Consider the following 18661-nt stretch of genomic DNA (forward strand, 5'->3'; position numbering starts at 1 on the left):
TCCTTTCCTTCCCACCTCACCCAAGCCCCCGTCCAAGTTTCATCCCCCAGTTTCATGTGTAGTTGCTAATAAAAAATACGTTTCTGTTAATTACTGTTTCCATCATGTTCTTTTAGAGGAGAGTCTGTCTGAAGGGGGGGGGAAGGGGTTGGTAATTGGACAGGAGAGTCACCTTTACCATGGTACAGAGGCGGGGGCAGGTTCAGCAGCAGGGCACACACACATTGCAGTCACTAGGCACCCTGGTCAGTCTGGGAGGTGGTTTTCATGTTCTCTGTGGGGGGGGAGGGGGAAGGCTCTGTGACTTTGTGGCGGGGGAGGGCAGTTAGAGATCTTATGCAGCGGTCCTTATCCTGGATCACAGAGCCACACAGCAGGGGATTTGTAACCGTCCTCCCCCCTGCCACAAAGTCACATAGCCCCCACACACAGAGTTTAGAAGCGTCCTTTGCATCACTACACTACACTCGCTCCCCACCACAGTCTGCGTCCCAGGTTCAACACTTTACCGAGAAAACAGTAATAAAGAAAACGGTGTTCATTAACAAAATTCAAGTGATTTTATTTTTAAACGTGTGTTGGAAGGGGGGGAACGGGGTATGTAACTGGAGAGGATAGTGAATATTTACTTGGTAAAGAAACGGGAGCAGGTTCAGCTTCTCTGTACACAAACTTAATAGTCACAGGTTACCTTGCTCACTCAGGAACCTAGCTTTCAAAGCCTCCCGGATGCACAGCGCGTCCCGCTGGGCTCTTCTAATCGCACGGCTGTCTGGCTGGGCGTAATCAGCAGCCAGGCTATTTGCCTCAACCTCCCACCCCGCCATAAAGGTCTCCCCCTTGCTCTCACAGAGATTGTGGAGCACACAGCAAGCTGCAATAACAATGGGGATATTGGTTTCGCTGAGATCACAGTGAGTCAGTAAGCTTCTCCATCTCCCCTTGAGACGGCCAAAAGCACACTCCACCACCATTCTGCACTTGCTCAGCCGGTAGTTGAAGAGTTCTTTTTCAGTGTCCAGGGCGCCAGTATAGGGCTTCATTAGCCAGGGCATTAGCGGGTAGGCTGGGTCCCCGAGGATCACTGTAGGCATCTCCACATCCCCAACAGTTATTTTGTGGTCTGGGAAGTAAATACCTTCCTGCAGCCGTCTAAACAGACCAGAGTTCCTGAAAACATGAGCGTCATGAACCTTGCCCGGCCATCCGACGTTGATGTTTGTAAAACGTCCCCTATGGTCCAGCAGTGCTTGCAGCACCATTGAAAAGTAGCCCTTTCGGTTAATGTACTGGCTGGCCTGGTGGTCCGGTCCCAGGATAGGGATGCGAGTTCCATCTATAGCCCCACCGCAGTTTGGGAATCCCATCGCGGCGAAGCCATCTATGATGACCTGCGCGTTTCCCAGGGTCACTACCTTTGAGAGCAGTAGCTCAACGATTGCGTTGGCTACTTGCATCACAACAACCCCCATGGTAGATTTGCCCACGCCAAAGTGGTTCGCCACTGACCGGTAGCTGTCTGGCGTTGCAAGCTTCCAGCGGGCTATGGCCACTCGCTTCTGGACACTCAGGGCTGCTCGCATCCGGGTGTCATTGCGCTTCAGGGCAGGGGACAGCAACTCACAAAGTTTGAGGAAAGTCCCCTTCCGCATGCGAAAGTTTCACAGCCACTGGGATTCATCCCAGACCTGCAGCATTATGCGGTCCCACCAGTCCGTGCTTGTTTCCCGGGCCCAGAATCGCCGTTCCACAACATCAACATGACCCATTGCCACCATGATGTCCTCGGCGCGGGGTCCCGTGCTTTCTGACAGGTCTGTGCCACTCTCAGACTTCAGGTCCTCACCGCGCTGCCGTAGCCTCCTCGCCTGATTTCTCAGCATCTGCCTCTGGGAAAGGTGGATGATAAGGTGCGAGGTGTTGACAACGGCCATAACTGCAGCGATGGTTGCAGCGGGCTCCATGCTCGCAGTGCTGTGGCGTCCGCGCTGTCACTGACCAGAAAGGTGCGCGAACTGATTTCCCGCTGGCGCTTTCAGGGAGGGAGGGCGGGAGTGACGGTCGGATGACGACAGTTACCCAAAAGCACCCTCGACACATTTTTTTACCCAGAAGTCATTGGCGGCTCAACCCAAAATTCCAGTGGGCAGCGGGGACTGCGGGAACTGTGGGATAGCTGCCCACAGTGCACCGCTTCCAATGTCGACGCTTGCCCTGTTAGTGTGGACTCACAAAGTCGAATTACTGTCCTTAGTGTGGACATACACGTTCGACTTTGTAATATCAATTCCACATATTCGATTTAAGTAAAATCGAACTACTCTCGTAGTGTAGACATACCCTTAGTCTTCATGCAGTGGCCAACACTACATTGATCCCAGACACATATCAAGTAAATCCATAATTTGTTTTAGATAGCTAAAAATAGAAGTCACTTAGGAATGACCATTTCAGAATCCTTATGACAGGATTATAAAGCTATTACGAGAAAGAGGACTCTATATTTAATAAATCACATTTTTATTCCAAATTAAAGTGTAAAACATTTACCATTTAGCTGGATTCCAAATGTTTACTCAGAGTAATAAGAAAAACCAATTTATGTATGGCATATGACATCCACTTAGCTATACTGAAAATGGGAAGTGGTCAGTTTTTTCCTCTTCTACCTGGTGATCGAGAGGAAAAATGCTTCTTTCAGCCAGTAGATGAGTTTGCTTACTTCAAATAAGCATTGACATTTTAGGAGTTAGGGAGAGAACATGTAATATCTTTAGGGATGACCTGGTTCATATTATGGGAAACTAAACATGATTGACAACGCGTATGCACATGCTCCAATCAGAGGATATTTTATGAGGTGGACAATATGGTGTGGAATATAGAGCTCAAGGTTGGGGATTCAGAATGCCCCAAGTTCTGATGTCTGACTTGATGTGTGACCTTATGAAAGTCCCTTCAGTTCCCTGCCTCAGTTTCCCCATATGTAAGATGTATTTTATTTTTCTACCTTTCACAATGTTTTAGGAATCAGTTAATGTTGTGTAGTGCTTTGAGCATTTAAAACTCTATGTAAGTGCTAAATAATATTAAAAAAAGAGGAGTTCATGAACTTAATCAGGAAAGCTGGAAGATTTATTAAAAGCTGAGCATATTTGCAATCAATTTAAAAGACCACATAATAAAATACAACCAATGATGTGTCAACCTAAACTATGCCAAGTTGACAAATAAGACTCCATCCACTCAAGCCAATAGCCTAAAACAAAAAAGGTAAGTCTTGCAATATTCACAGGTTTGCTGGACTGACTGGGGAAAAATTGCAGAATCATGCTTCCAGTACCCGAATTCTCAAATTTCCATAGCATAAGCAAAAGTGTCCCAGATGACCCTAATTGTCAAGAGAGTGCATAGCCACATTGGGAGAAAAAATTAGCTCAGATCACCAAGACTATCCCCATAGAGGCCTTTATTTTATAATGGAAAGTAATCTCCTAGTAAATGACCCTCCCTCACCGAGCTTTCTTCTGATCCAAAATCCAAGTCACAAATATTTCAAGTTTCTACCTTGTTGGCATTTTTTTTTTTTTTAAAAACACTGATCAATGCAATCCCATAGTTTGCAATTCAAAATGGGCTTTAAATTAAAGCACTGTGTTAAGATAGATAACTATATGGATAAAAGCAATGTTTAACACTCAAAAGACAACTTGCACCTTGTTTAGGGTTAAGATGGTTCCAGATAGAAAAAGGACAAAAATGAACATTCAGCCACATTGCTCTTACCTGTTGGCTCTTGCTCCTTCTTGACTTTTTTGAACTTTTTGGCTCTCTTCCTTCCCTCTGGAACAGACTCTGCATAGCAATCTGATTCATCAAGCTCTGTCTCTTGGATTTCTCTCTCTTCCATATCATCAGAGCCAGTTTCCTCTTGAATAGGACTCATACTTCTTTTTCCCATTGTGCTGGTAGCTGTAAAACTGAAATTAAAAAAAGCAAGACAACATGGTCATCCAGATAGAATGAATACAGCAAGAGTATTTAATGAAGCAAGTGGGTCTGGGCTGCTGTATACCAAAATTAAAAATATTCATGGGCCAGCTATAAATTTTAGTAATAATGACAGTTCACCATATCAACTGCATAAATTGTCTGGAAAATAATGCAGTCTTAAAATTACCTTGCCGGGTGGAAGATTTGTCTAGCACCAGTGTTCCATAAAAGTCATATTCACAATTTCATCTTTTTTAGATGCAGAATGATCAGTTCTTTGTGCAAGAATATTTTATATTTTCCCCATACTTTGATCAGGATATTTTTAGCGCCATAAAAACACTGATTAAACTAATATCAAAGACAACTGTATTTTATGAAGACACTGTAATGGTTTAACATATCTTCAGACTCGGCTACAAAAGCAGTCTCAGGGCAACACCAGTAGACACTGAAAAATTGATCTATTTGTTATGGCTCTGAGATGCATATGAAATTAACATTCTACATGCTCACTTTTTCATGTCTCCTTTGGATTGTAAGTAATCTGAAGAATATTTGTTGGGTACAAGAGATGAACCCATCAACAATTAAAATCAAGTCTTAAAAAGTAAAGATTTCCTGCATGTAAAATCTATATATAAAAATAAAATTGCACCTTCTCTTGTTCCTCTATAAACTACTTACCCATAGTATAGTCTAAATTTATCAAGACTTGATTAAAAAACCAAGGTCTGAAGAGAATAATTATAACCACATTTTATTCAGAATGCATTGAAATTATACTGCACAAGACAGTTTCACCTTTTAATTCCACTGTAATTTGCCATTAGAGCAAAAATGCTTGGACATAAAACCAAGGTTAGCAAATATGAGTAATGCAGTACTAAAGTAACCTAGCTCAAAGAACAATTACTGTAATGTAATTGCTGTGTATCTGAATATCAGATGTTTGCTTAAAAAATACGGAGTACATTTTAATGCTTTTTAAACCACCATTTTAAAGATTATACTAAATTAATGCTTATGAAGCTTCAAGTTTTCTGTTAATTTAAAATGACATCTCACACTGCAGTATTCACCAGTTCCTAAACAAACACGCTTACATAAATCAAAATGTAACATCTTCGTTAAAAAGCATGGTATCACATGGCTTTTTTGTACTTAATGACAAGGAAATATGGCTCTCCAACAATCCTTTAGATGAATTCCTGTTTAGTTGTATTTTTTGGCTTCAAGATGAAATATTTTTTGTAGTGGATTCAGCAGAACTTCTCTCTAATTGAGACTGTCTTCTATTCGGATACCCAAAGGCACTAAAATATGAAATATGTGATTAAACATCATGCTCTTACTTCCACTTCTGGGCCACACACACTGCCTGGTCTGAATGAATAGCTGGATTCTCCTCTCAATAGTCAGAGAGGAGAGGCCTTCCTTTGGGGTCTCTTACAAGATCTTATTAAGTCACACCATGACTACCATTGACAAACACTTGAAGGCTATTTAGCTACAAAAATTCAGACGGCCAAAAAAAGCAGAAGAGAACTATTTACCATATATATCTACTCTCAACATCATAGTATATCTGGATTTTGAGTATTAGACTAAAACTGAAGTGACAGAAGAGAAGGCAGGACAAGAGGTTTCAGGCATTCAGAAAACTAAGACCCCAACCATGATTTAAGACTTCTACTAAAAAATAGCTACCGGTACATAAAAAAATACGACTTCTGAGGAAAAATATTAGTTCCAATGAACAAAAGAAATGAAAGTGTGGGGAAAAGGAGGGATGAGAGAGATTGAATAGTTATGTATTCTGATCCCATAATTTACAGGGATACTCAAAGCACCTGGATCTTAGAAGGGAACCTGTTGTCTTTTCACAAAACACGTTTTAAACCAGGATCATGACCCTCCCACACAGCTGCACGGAAAGAGTTGCTGCAGCAACACAGGAATGTGAGTGCGGCTGCAGCACACTATTACTAGTTTTGGACTGCACAGAGTGAAAAATTAAAAATTCTAGGACCTAATTTCTGCCTGCATATTTCTGGAAGAAACATCAGGTAAGCAGCATAGAGACAGCATAGAGTGCAGTGACCAAAGTGCACAGCCTGTAATAAGACTTGGTAACAGGCAACTTGCTTTCACTATCCCGGTGAAGTGTTATTGTAAAAGAAATGAGAACATTTTCTGTTTTTTCAACTTTTTATTAAGACAAAGTTACAACAAAATGTTAACATACTACATCATACATTACTTATTCAGGATCAGGTTAATGTTCTAATTATTTGGCTAAAGATTCTGGGTTGGTGGCTGAAGATCCTTCTTCCTCGGAGTACTCTAAAAAGGACGACCAAATTTCTAAATAACTATTCTCTTTTTGGTGCTGCTCTTGTTTATGTACTTGGTATGAAAGATTTTCTATTAAAAGGACATTTTACTATACCATAATTTCATAGGAGGAGCCTTACTTTTCCAATAATGTGCAATATAAAGTTTAGCTAACAATAAAAAAAATTGTCATTCTGTTTAAAATGTGTAATTTTTTTTACTGGAGCATTAAGTGATCAGGTGAGGGGATCTCTAGGAAGCTGGAATTTTGTCAGAACATTAATCTCTTTGAATAGTTTTGGGAGGAAATTATTAATTTCTGGACAAAATCACCACATGTGCAAGTATGTTCCCCTGTCCCTGAGGCTCCAACAGAGTCTCAGGGACAGGGGACCCTACCAGCAAAAATAGGATTGATCTCCACATGGAGTCAAATGCAATCTTTAAAGAAATTTCTTTGTGCGGTACACAAATTGAAGATGTATATCCCCCTTTCAAATATAGAGACCCACTCATCCAGAGCAATTGGTTTGTCCAAATCCCTCTCCCATCTTTTCATCTGGGCTGTTTTCTTATAAATATCTTTCAATCAAAATCGTGTGCACGTAAGCGCATGCGTGTGTGTGTGTATACATGTATGTATATCAGCTTTATTGCTCTTTTCATAATATTTTTATTTCATATATCTAAGTGTTTGCTCAGCCCTACTGTTTATAATAGGTTAAATTTCCATCTCCTCCCTTTTACTTTCTTATGCACTTTTCAATCCTGTACATTTACATCTATCTTACAAACAGAACGTTCTTTAACCAAACTCTCTTCAAGAATTCTCATTTTTGAAATATGATGCTTTATTATAATGATCCTCCCTCATTACTGCCTTTCCAGCACCCCAGAGAACACTTTCATTGAGCCCTTCCTTATAATTTTCTTCTAGATATTTCTGGACATTTTCTTCCAGCTTTTGAATTCTAATGCAGTCATACAACAAAGCTCTATTCAACAACCAGGCTCTTTGTTTTTCCAATGAGTCTCAATCTTTTAATCTAATATATACAGGGGAATAATCAGACTGTGTTATAAACACCCAGATTATCTTTTTTGACCAAATTAGCCAAAGTCTTAGAAATAAAAATCATATCAATCCTGGAATGAGATCCAAAAGTAGAGAACGTGTATGATCCTTGATAACTGGATTCATTTCCCACCAGATATCCATCAGATCCTCATTTTTTAAGTGATGGAACAAATTTGCATTTACTCATCCTGTACGCCCTCCATGTACATTGCATTGATCCAGAAGTGGTATTAAGCACCTCACTAAAATCTCCCCCTTCTCCTCCCGCCACAGAGTAATATCCTTTTCCATAAAACTTCCTAAATCCCTTAAAAATAAAAAAAAAAAAAATAAAAAAAGAAGGATAAAGCTTGATTAGAAGCCATCAATTTGCTAAGGTGAGAAGTTTATCTTTCAAGGGCTCCTTAATTCAAATATATCTGCCCTATGTGTTTGAGTTGTGCTCAACAATAAAAGAGACATGTTTAACAAAGAATATTGCCACTCCTCTTCTATTAGATTGCTTTGGAGAGACATATGGTAGCTGTATCCAAGACGTATTCAGGCATTTATCATAATTTTTTTCAAGTATTTCCTGTAAATAAATTTGACTAGAAAAATCCTTTTTCAGTGGCAGAATTCCCTTTTCCTTTTTATTGGATTGTTCATCATTTAGCATTAACAGTCATTACAATATTAAACTCTCCCAGGAGTACCAAGTCTGCTCTTCTTACCCAGAACATTACCTTTTGTTAAAAGTAGTTAGACCAAACAGGCAAATGCCAGGTTTTCATTACATTGCATTTATTCTTTAAATAAGAAATTTTAAATGGCGTTCCCATCATACAGACAGTATCCCACAAATATTGTTTTTCTCCTAATTCCTATATTGTTATACCCAGCCTCATTCAGAGTTTGGTTTCCTGTAAACTTTTAAATTCTGAGCTCTAATATACTTTTTATTAAAACACAATATTTTACATTTGTCTGTGTTCTAGGACAAGAAGCAATGGGCTTAAAATTGCAGCAATGGCGGTTTAGGCTGGACCTTAGGAAAAAATTCCTGTCAGGGTAGTCAAGCACTGGAACAAATTGCCTAGGGAAGTTGTGTAATCTCCATCATTGGAAGTTTTTGTCTAACCTGTTCTTAAACACCTGTCAGGAATGGTTTAGTTATTACTAGTCCTGCCTTGAGTGCAGGGGACTGGACTAGATGACCTACTAAGGTTCCCTCCAGGCCTACACTTCTGTGATTCTATGATTCTCTTACACCCTGCTTCCCTCCCTCTCTATGCAGTCCCTCATTGTTGCCTGGTCCCCTATAGCTGCAAGAGCCGCGTCTCTCCTTACTTCCTCCATGGGAATGTTAATTCCCTGCTGAACTGTTGTTTTGTTTAAAGTATTCCTGAAAACCAAGCCTTATCTAATATTATTAAACATCTTTATAACATCAGCCATTATCTTCGAGTTCACGGATTCTTAAAATTTTCCACCACAGTTGACCCTTCTCCAATTAATATACATTTCTGAATGTTTGTGATAACTCTAAAGTGAAACTTACTTCAACAGGGGAGATTTGTATCTCCTGCCATTTCATTATTAGCTTTGTTTATAATATGAATCAACATTAAATTAACGATATTATACCCATTAAATATACTGTATCCACACAGAGAAAAATATCCTGGATGCTATACAGCCAAACTTCCATTTATCTATATCCTTTTATCATTATAACCACATACGTATATGATCCATTAATTTATTGTAATATCTTAGCCCATTTACTAAGGCTATCGATTAATCTCAGTTAACTCACGCAATTAACTCAAAAATTAATCGCAATTAATCACAGTTTTAACCGCACTGTTAAACAGAATAATAATTGAAATTTATTAAATATTTTTGGATGTTTTTCTACATTTTCAAATATATTGATTTCGCTTACAACCTAGAATACAAAGTGTACAGTGCTCACTTTATATTATTATTTATATTACAAATATTTGCACTGTAAAAGTGATAAAGAAATAGTAATTTTCAATTCGCTTCATACAAGTATTGTAGTGCAATCTATTGTGAAAGTGCAATTTATCAATGTAGATTTTTTTGTTACGTAACTGCACTCAAAAACAAAACAATATAAAACTTTAGAGCCTATAAGCCCACTCAGTCCTACTTCTTGTTCAGCCAATTGCTAAGACAAACAAGTTTTTTACATTTACGGGAGATAATGCTGCCCGCTTTTTATTTAATATGTCACCTGAAAGTTCGCATGGCACTTTTGTAGCCAGCGTTGCAAGGTATTTATGTGCCAGATATGTTAAAAACATTCATATGCCCCTTCATGCTTCGGCCATCATTCCAGAGGACATGCTTCCATGCTTATGATGGGTTCTGCTTGATAATGATCCAAAGCAGTGTTTGTCTGAGCAATTGGCTGAACAAGAAGTAGGAGTGAGTGGACTTGTAGGCTCTAAAGTTTTACATTGTTTTATTTTTGAATGCAGTTTTTTTGCACATAATTCTACATTTGTAAGTTCAACTTTCATGATAAAGAGATTGCCCTATAGTACTTGTAATGGGGAAATTGAAAAATATTATTTCTTTTGTTTTGTATTAAAAAATAGCTGTAAAAATATTTGTAATAAAAAATAAATATAAAGTGAGCACTGTACACTTTGTATTCTGTGTTGTAATTGAAATCAATATATTTGAAAATGTAGAAAACATCCAAAATATTTTTTAAAATGGTATACTATTATTGTTTAACAGCGTGATTAATTACGCGACTAATTTTTTTATCGTGCGATTAATCGCGAATCATTTTTAAAATCACACAATTAATTGCAATTTTTTTAATCGCTTGACAGCCCTACCATTTACTAATCTTGTTCTTCTGCATCCAGACTCTTCTCTCATGTCTGTCCTGTTGTCTTGATGATGTATCTTCTTGACCAGTTCTGGTTGTCTCTGATCTCACTGATTCTCAGTGATTTCTTAGTGACCTGAAGGACCGATTCAGATTGTTCTGAGCCCATTAACCTATTCCCATGTTCCATGAACACCTATTTCCCTTCTTTTGGATCTGAGATAGACACATCTGTCCTTCTATTTAAACAACAGCCTAAATGGGAACCCTCACATATATCTTATATTGTTCTAAGTAGTACAGTCATCAGGTATAGTTCTCTTTGCTTTCAAAGGATTGAGGTTATCAGATCTGGGAAAATCTGTATGGACTGTTTAGGAATAATCACTGGTTCAACTCTCTCCCTCATTACCCTCAGTATTTTAATCCTTGTCTTGATAGAACGGTAAACGAAAAATCATCTCTCTTAGTCTGGGAGCCTGCTGAGGGGATAGGGAAAGGACTCTAAGCCCTCTCAATATAAATATGATCTTTATTGCCAATGCATCCAGCAGATTTCTCCCTTCAATCTCCTCTGGAATATCTTTAATCCTTAGAGACCCCAAGAATAACATTTTCCATGTCCTCAAGCTTCAATTCTATTTCTTTTTCTCTTTTTACAGTTATTTGGGTTCTTTCCTCTAGGTTAGTAATTCTGTCTGATTGCTTGTTTAATCCTGTTTCCATATCTGATATTTTCCCATTAATCTCATTAATTTCATTTTTTACATCTTTAATGTAAGCCTATAACTCATCCCTCATCTCCTTATTCATCTTTTTGATTTCTAACAGGAGGTCCTTCAGGTCACCCTTAGTGATTAATACTTCTCCACCTGGCTTCAAAGTTAGTTTGGTGGAGGGGGAGTTACTCTCTTTCGTGACTATCAACTTTTGGGGGATGGAGGGGAGACAAACCTTTGTACCAGAGGACAGTTTTTTCCTTTCCCAGACATCTAGATCTTCTTGTCTTTCCTTGCTTGTTGTGCCTCTCTCAATACAGTAACTCCTCACTTAATGTTGTAGTTATGTTCCTGAAAAATGCAACTTTAAGTGAAATGATGTTAAACGAATCCAATTTTCCCATAAGATTTAATATAAATGTGGGGGGTTAGGTTCCAAGGAAATTTTTTGGGCGCAGACAAAAGGCATTATATACAGTACTGTACTGTGGTTGGGAAGTGCCCCTGGCTTACCTCACACAGGCACAGCCCACTGTAGGCAAGGACGCTAGGAAGCACCTTCACAGCAGCAGCTTCCCCGGAGAAGAACAGGCGACACCTATTCTTTTATGTTTAACATACAGCTGAGAACATTGCCCATGCACAAGGTTCTCACATATTTGTGCCTGATGTAGGACCTAAGGTTCCATTATAGTAGGCAATTATATTTATCCTACAAGACACTTGAACCTAGCTAGTTCTTATTATGCACAAATGCAGTGCATAATCTCATACAATATAAACATACTAAATTTGAACTGCTAACTTGCATGCAGCGTTTCAGCTCAGAGTGAATTTTGAGGCAGAGCTGAATTCTCAGGCTAAGAAGCTTAACGACAAAGGTTCTAAACAGCATCAGCCTCCTAGAATAAGAACGTGCATAAAGTATATGCAAAAAAACACCAAAATCTCAGTTTGTTTCAAAATGTACATATACACCTGTCATCTAGGTGATAATGGGATTTATAGCCAGAAGCAATCTAAAAGGGATTTTTTTTAAATGTCCTTTCCTTTATATATTGTAAATCATTTTTGGTTCTCTCATGTTTTTCTTATAAAATCACTAGCCAATTTAAAAAAAAACAAAAAACCTATCACACATTGCCAGTTGGCAAGATGCAATTTTGGAAACACACTATTGCTTCCAGATCAGTGCTGATGAAAGTGTGTTTGGTGGGTGAGATTCTCAGTCTCTTGAGTGAATGCAACCCCCTCCTCTCCCAGCTTTCACTTTGTATTGATCCACACTCTAGCAGTGTTGTCAGCTCTGAAAGAAGCTGAACAGATGAGTGCCAGTGGTGGAAGTGGCAGCAATACAAAATGAAGAGTTTAAAGTTAACTTCTAGTCAATTACGCTGATCTCAATTCACAAAACTAAGTACATTTAGGGCCACTGTATATATCTGTTAAATTCCAACAGTATGACTAGTAACAGAAATCAAATAGAATTATTCAAGCTAATCAACAGGATGTGGTGGATTTGTAGAGTTCTATAATGCCAGAGAATTAAAGGAACAAAAATGTCACCTTTGCCATGTCATTTCAGCTACTGAACTGCAAAAGTTTACTCACTGTTGGCTGCCGCAATTACTTTCCAAGGGACAGGGCAGATGGACAACAAGAGATCCAACTTTTCAGTTTTGCAGGGCACATGCTGCTTTACTTTCCTTGCATTACAACTGACTATTTTATGTTTGGAGCGTGGCTAAATACATATCCCTAACTTCTTGGCTACTGTTTATGTGGACCAGAACTAAGATAAAGTGCTTTACTGGCATTATAGTTTGAACATTTTAGTTTAAGCAGTATTGCTGTTGTAGAAAAGAAGCCATATAGTCAAAAATACATCCTTCCTGCTCTTGGTATGGCACCTTTTTGGTTTTTTAAACTAATAGAAATAATTGTTGCCATTAATCCCATTTTTTATTCATTCTAGGCAAACGACCTGGGAAATAAACCCAAAAAAATTAAAGTTACAAATAGAGCAAGATTATCTTTTCGTATAAAATTTTAGTCTACTTCTCAATTTGTATGGTATGGTTTAGCAATATTTTGCAAAGGAAAAGACCTGAAATGGTGCATTTAACATGAACATCAACTGGCAATTTATTATTTGTTAAGCACAGACAGTGTGCTTTGCGCTGTGCAAAGCACAATAGGACATAATCCCTCCTCCTGGAGCTCAGAATCTAAACAATGGCACTGAAACAAGGGAAAGTGATTTAGTGATAAACAGTTAACGCTGTCAAATGCACCAAGTAAAACTGAAAGAAGAGCTTTTTCTCCCATCTTTCACTTATCTTTGTATTAACAGAAAGCAATTTTTCCAGAGAGAAGTATCGTTTTTTAAATCCACCACATCCTTTTAACTTGACTCCTTGCAGTGATACAACATTACGTAGAAGGGTGTATTTGCAATACAGACAGCTTTCACTGTGTAAGTACCATTAGTATTAATGGGTGTTAATGCATGACTTTAGATTTACAGATTGGCTTTAGAATGCAAACTCAAGCACAAGACTTCACGTCAATTTCTACAACACTTAAGTAAAAAGAGATGAGCTTGTGGGACAGAGGGTGACTTATTTTGAATTTTTTCTTGTATCACATTAAGAGTTGCAATCCTTAAAGTCATAAGCCATAAAAACAATTATAAGACAACAGTCCCACTTTAAAGAATGTCAAACTATATTAAATTCAATTAATATTTTATACAACTGGATCGATAATTCATATGAAGTGTCTTGGCAAAATCCAAGTCCAGAGTACAGAACATTATGATACTAGCACAACTGTATTACAGAAATAAGTTGCTGCTTTTGATGATGTATTGTAGTCAATTTTCAAGTATTGCTCGAGCTGCTAATTTTAGTGTGAACACATGCAGACAGCAGGCATGCATGGGAAAAGTTAATATATTTGCATTATCAACCTGTTAAACTAACTCTAACATAAAACTACTTTTAAAAAATATTGTTGTAAAAGTGAATCCTGGGCTGACACCTTGCTTGCCAAGTTTAAATCTGGACTGAATTTTTTAGGCTTAGTCCTAAACCCATGAAAATTGGCATGTATAATGGAAATGCTGATAACTGATTATAGCAGCACGAACAGCACCTAAATAATACTTCTAATACCTGCAGAAGGATTAGAAGTTGAGGAAAGATAAATCACATACAAAAAACAAAAAAACACTTTAAATTCAATGGAATTAACCACTCAAGTTCTCTAACAAACCTGAATTAGTGGCTTTTTGATATGACCAACCAGATTTACAGTTTGATTTTTAATATATACTCTTCCTACTATTGTAACTTTCCCATTATCAAGTCTTGAGTAGACACTTCTCATGTCTACCAATTAAAATATATTAACCAAAAAATTAATCTATGTTGTTGCTTACAATGGTACATTACCCCCAAATTCCAAATGCAGGTAGGCAGAGAAAGTGAACTGGATTAAGAAGGTTTAATGTTTGTTTTTTTGGAAAGCTGGACATTTTGCCTTAAACTAAAAATTTAAAATGAATATAGGCTTATTTATTCTCGCCTTGGTACTCAATGGTTAAGGTTTAAATCAATAGCTTTGGTCCAGAAGACTGCTTCATTTAATCCTTCAGTCCACTTAGAAATGTCAAGATCTGTTCAAGTCTCCAGTATGTACATTTATAGGTTCTCACAGGAACACCAGTATAAGAAGATGATTAAACTAATTATATTTAACACCATTCCACTGTCAGACCTCATAGTATCAAACCATAGCTCCAATTTGCCAAGCTCGCACACAACAGAAACTTTTACCTCTGAGGATGCACCTCAAGGAATAATGTGAGAACTTCACCACCACACTAAAAATAGTTATTTAAATTGAATTACGGCCTATTTTACCATCCCGCCTCCAAAGCAATTTCACCTTGATCAGTTCATGAAGGATCAGCAACAGGTTGACCTTTAGATTGGCAGCCCATCCCAACTAGTGACTCCGACTGATGACAAGGTTGAGAAATTCTAGAGTGACACTGAGAAGGAGCTAGCATCTGTTCAACTCAGAGACATCTTAATTGTACGAGGTGAGCGCAATGCATGCAGTGGTCCCAAGAGTTACCCAGAATGGAGCAGCTGTGTTGGGAATTTTGGGTATGGCAAGACAAACAGCAGAAGACTGCAACTCATGCAATAAGCAACTGTAAATGACTTACTATTACTAAATACCCTTTTCAAACACAAACCATCATGGTGATGGACTTGGACACTGCCAGATTTTCAGACTCAATACCAAATAGACTTCATCATGATCTCGATGAGGTGATGTTCTGTTGTGATGGAAAGTCAATCCCTCAGGAAGGCTAACATAAGATCTGATCATAAGTTAGTAATAGCCACCATAAAGATCAAATTGTGAAGCAAGAAACAACTAGCAAGTGACTTCAGAGTCGACTGTAATGTTGATAAACTGAAAGTCTGTGAAAGAATTAAATTCAAGATGACTGAACAAAAGCTGCAAGCTGCTGATCCTCTACAAGGGTAACATAGATCAGATGCATAGGAGATGTAGTGCTCTATTACATATACCTCGGGAAACAGATCCTAAAGCAGCAGCCTTGGATCACAGAGAAGATTATCAAGTTGCGTGATCAATGAAGGAAGCTAAGAGCACAAAGCAAGATGAATCAAATGGCAAGCAAGAGAGCAAGCACTTCTGTGTGATGTGAGAAAGATTGAAGAGGCAAAAAATCTAGCTTGACAACAGTGCATCACACTATTGTGGCAAATGCCACAAGAAAGGCCTACCAAAATATCAAGACTCTTTCAAAAAGTTTCCCTGAAGGAAAAATACCTCACTTATTGGGTGAAAATGGTAAGTATAACTGATACTTGCATAATATGAGCAAAAAGAATTTTAAGTTGGAAGTGAGGCAGAGATCTATGTCAGAAGCTTGACTTATCCTGCTGAACCTCCTCCTATGATTGAACAACTTGATGAAGCAATGCAGACACTGAAAAGTAATAAAGCCCTTGAAGTGAATAATGTACAAGCAGAACTATTTGTAATTAAAAGTGGTGAAGAGATATTCAATAGGCATACCATAAGCTTGTCAATGTGACTTGAGAATTTGGAAGAGGGCCCATCGACACAGTCCCTGATGGTTCCTATATATAAACAGGGGACCCCGCTGTTAATGGAAATTACTGCAGAATCTCATTATTGACATACCCTAACAAAATGCTACCGGACATTATCCTGAAGAGAATTGCATCTAATATTGTGGTTGAAGAACAAGCTGGGTTTAGACCCAAAAGGGGTACACTGGAGGAGGTATTGGGGAGGCATCCTAGTACCCGTGGCTGTTCCTACATTTGGACAAAGTATTTGTTGTTAAATGTAAAGGTGTCATGAGTGAGGATGAAATATAAAATGAAATTGCTTGCAGCAGTCTCTCATCTTCAGTATCTTGCTATAAAGACGAGACATGGATAGCAAGGAAAGAAGACATTAAGAGACTTTCGGCCTTCAAACTGATATGCTACAGGCAATTTCTGCACACTAGTTATATCTCACACATGATTAAAGAGAAGGAAATCACCCAAATTTACAGCCTAACTGGAGTGATTCCTGGTATTAAGACGACCAGATAAAGAAAACTTGAATTTGCAGGACATGTGGGTAGGGTGGGTCAGATGAGTGGAGGAAGATTGCCAAAGCTAGTTTTGCAGTGACTGGTGTCAGAAAGCACCCACAGGGAGTGTGGATCAATGTGTCTGACTGGATGGGACATGGTATGGCATCAAAGCTGTGTGAAGATCATAAAATGTGGAGAAAGATTAGCCACCAGTGACTCCCATGTGTTGTGTTTAGCGTACATTGTGAAGTGAATGTGCCATTTTGCACTGTAAAAGAATGTATGCATGTACCTATGAAATGAAGTCCCATCTGTAGTCTTCCTTGCTAGCTAGCCCATTGTCAACTATTCAGGCCACTGGACTTTAATTTGGGACATGGATTTTGGTAACAAGAGAATATGCAATACAGTCTGCCCTTTAAAGATCAAAACACAAAAAATACTGTAAATCAGTCATTATGGCACCAATGGGGGGGGAGGGGGGGAAGGCACGGCCAGCTGTAATAATGCAGTCCTAAACCATAGTGAACAGAGCAGTATCAAAATACCTCAGAACTCTTCCAATATTACCAGATTACCTATGCTAACCTATAGGAAGTTCAAACTGTATGAAAATGGATTACAGCAATTCAGTGTATTTTACTGTATAAATTCTATTCCTAGATCAATTCATTTCACAGAAAGATTAAGTAACTGAGGCTTCAGAATCTTTAGAAGTCCTATAGTAGATTATGTAACATGCCTTTCTCATTATTCATGCTCCCTCATACTGAATACCCAACTATGAAACAATTTTTTTGGAAAACCTAGATTAACTCCTAACCTACCTCCCCAAAGAATCACTTGTGCTCTTCCGTCTCTCCTAAAGATTCCTCACAAACTTTTAAACTCCAAGTCTGACATGCATCAAAATGTGACAAGCAGCCAAAACACCTGTTTTGTTCATATTAAATATAAACACTCATCTACAGTGTAAGCATAAAACCTGTTTTTATGGATGTTCTTACTGTGAGAGAGAAGCCAGTTTTCTGTACTGCAAAATCCAACACATTCACAGGAGGAGGGGGCGTGGAAGCTACAGATCGCCACATTATTCATACAAAAGGAGAAGGAAGCAGAAAAAGCCCAGCAGTTTAGGATCAGTTTTGCTCCCTATTTGTACCTCCTCTCATCCAGTAAAAACGTCAGGCCTGCAGCTCCCTTGAGCTTTTTATAAATTTAAGAAGGAATCTATGAAACAGTGCAGCAGAGACTTTCAAGGACAAATCAGAGATGATATGAATTACAGTAACACTTAGAGACCTCAGAATTGCACTAGACAGTGCTCAGTGAGATCCCCTTGTCTGAAAAGCTCACTCTAAGCAGACAAGACAAAGCAAACAAACAAACGCAAGTCAGACAGCAATTTACTGCGCCAGGATTATAACTGACTCAGTCCAATGGATCATTAATGAGGGCAAAAATTCATGGCAACCAATTAATTTTCACTAGAGACTCAAACAAAGTCTAACCTAAAAAATAGGTGGTTAATCAAGGTAGTCACATAAAGAATTCTTTCCATTCTTCCTCCCCACTTTTAGATACACAGAAGGAATTTTCATTATGATTGTTCAGTTGGCTGTTTCCCAGGGAATGAGAGAGTATGTATTACCCTGTGCTAGCACCTTGGAAAGTCAGCCAGAAGACACTGATAGCAGTATGAGAGGGAGCAGCTCAGGGCTTGTCTACACTGGCACTTTACAGCGCTGCAATTTCTCGCTTAGGGGTGAAAAAAACACTCCCCGAGGACAAGTTTCAGCGCTGTAAAACGCCAGTGTAGACAGTGCACCAGTGCTGAGAGCCGCGCTCCCAGTGCCGGTAGCTACGCCCCTCGTGGAGGTGGGTTTTTTAGAGCGCTGGGAGAGCTCTCTTCCAGCGCTCTGCAACGACTACACAAGCCATGCTAAAGCGCTGCCATGGCAGCGCTTTAATGTTGCCATTGTAGATTAGCCCTCAGTTTCCAAATCCTAAGAGAAGTCATCCAG

At 38.7% G+C, this 18661-nt stretch overlaps 1 protein-coding gene across 2 annotated transcripts in view; it reads right to left on the reverse strand.

The window, feature by feature from the left end:
* The window catches only part of PARN (poly(A)-specific ribonuclease), a 160807-nt gene that overhangs the window by 24695 nt on the left and 117451 nt on the right, over positions 1-18661 (reverse strand). The window contains exon 12 of one of the 2 annotated variants that reach the window (XM_026650747.1): positions 3787-3980. In XM_026650747.1, the coding sequence (XP_026506532.1) occupies positions 3787-3980 (194 nt within the window). Of the gene's footprint in view, positions 1-3727; positions 3981-18661 lie in introns of those variants that run through there. The other variant, XM_026650748.1, reaches the window with a different exon arrangement.

The sequence above is a fragment of the Terrapene carolina genome, unplaced genomic scaffold (genome assembly GCF_002925995.2).
Source record: "Terrapene carolina triunguis isolate 2854851 unplaced genomic scaffold, T_m_triunguis-2.0 Scaffold93, whole genome shotgun sequence".
NCBI classification, from domain to species: domain Eukaryota; kingdom Metazoa; phylum Chordata; order Testudines; family Emydidae; genus Terrapene; species Terrapene triunguis.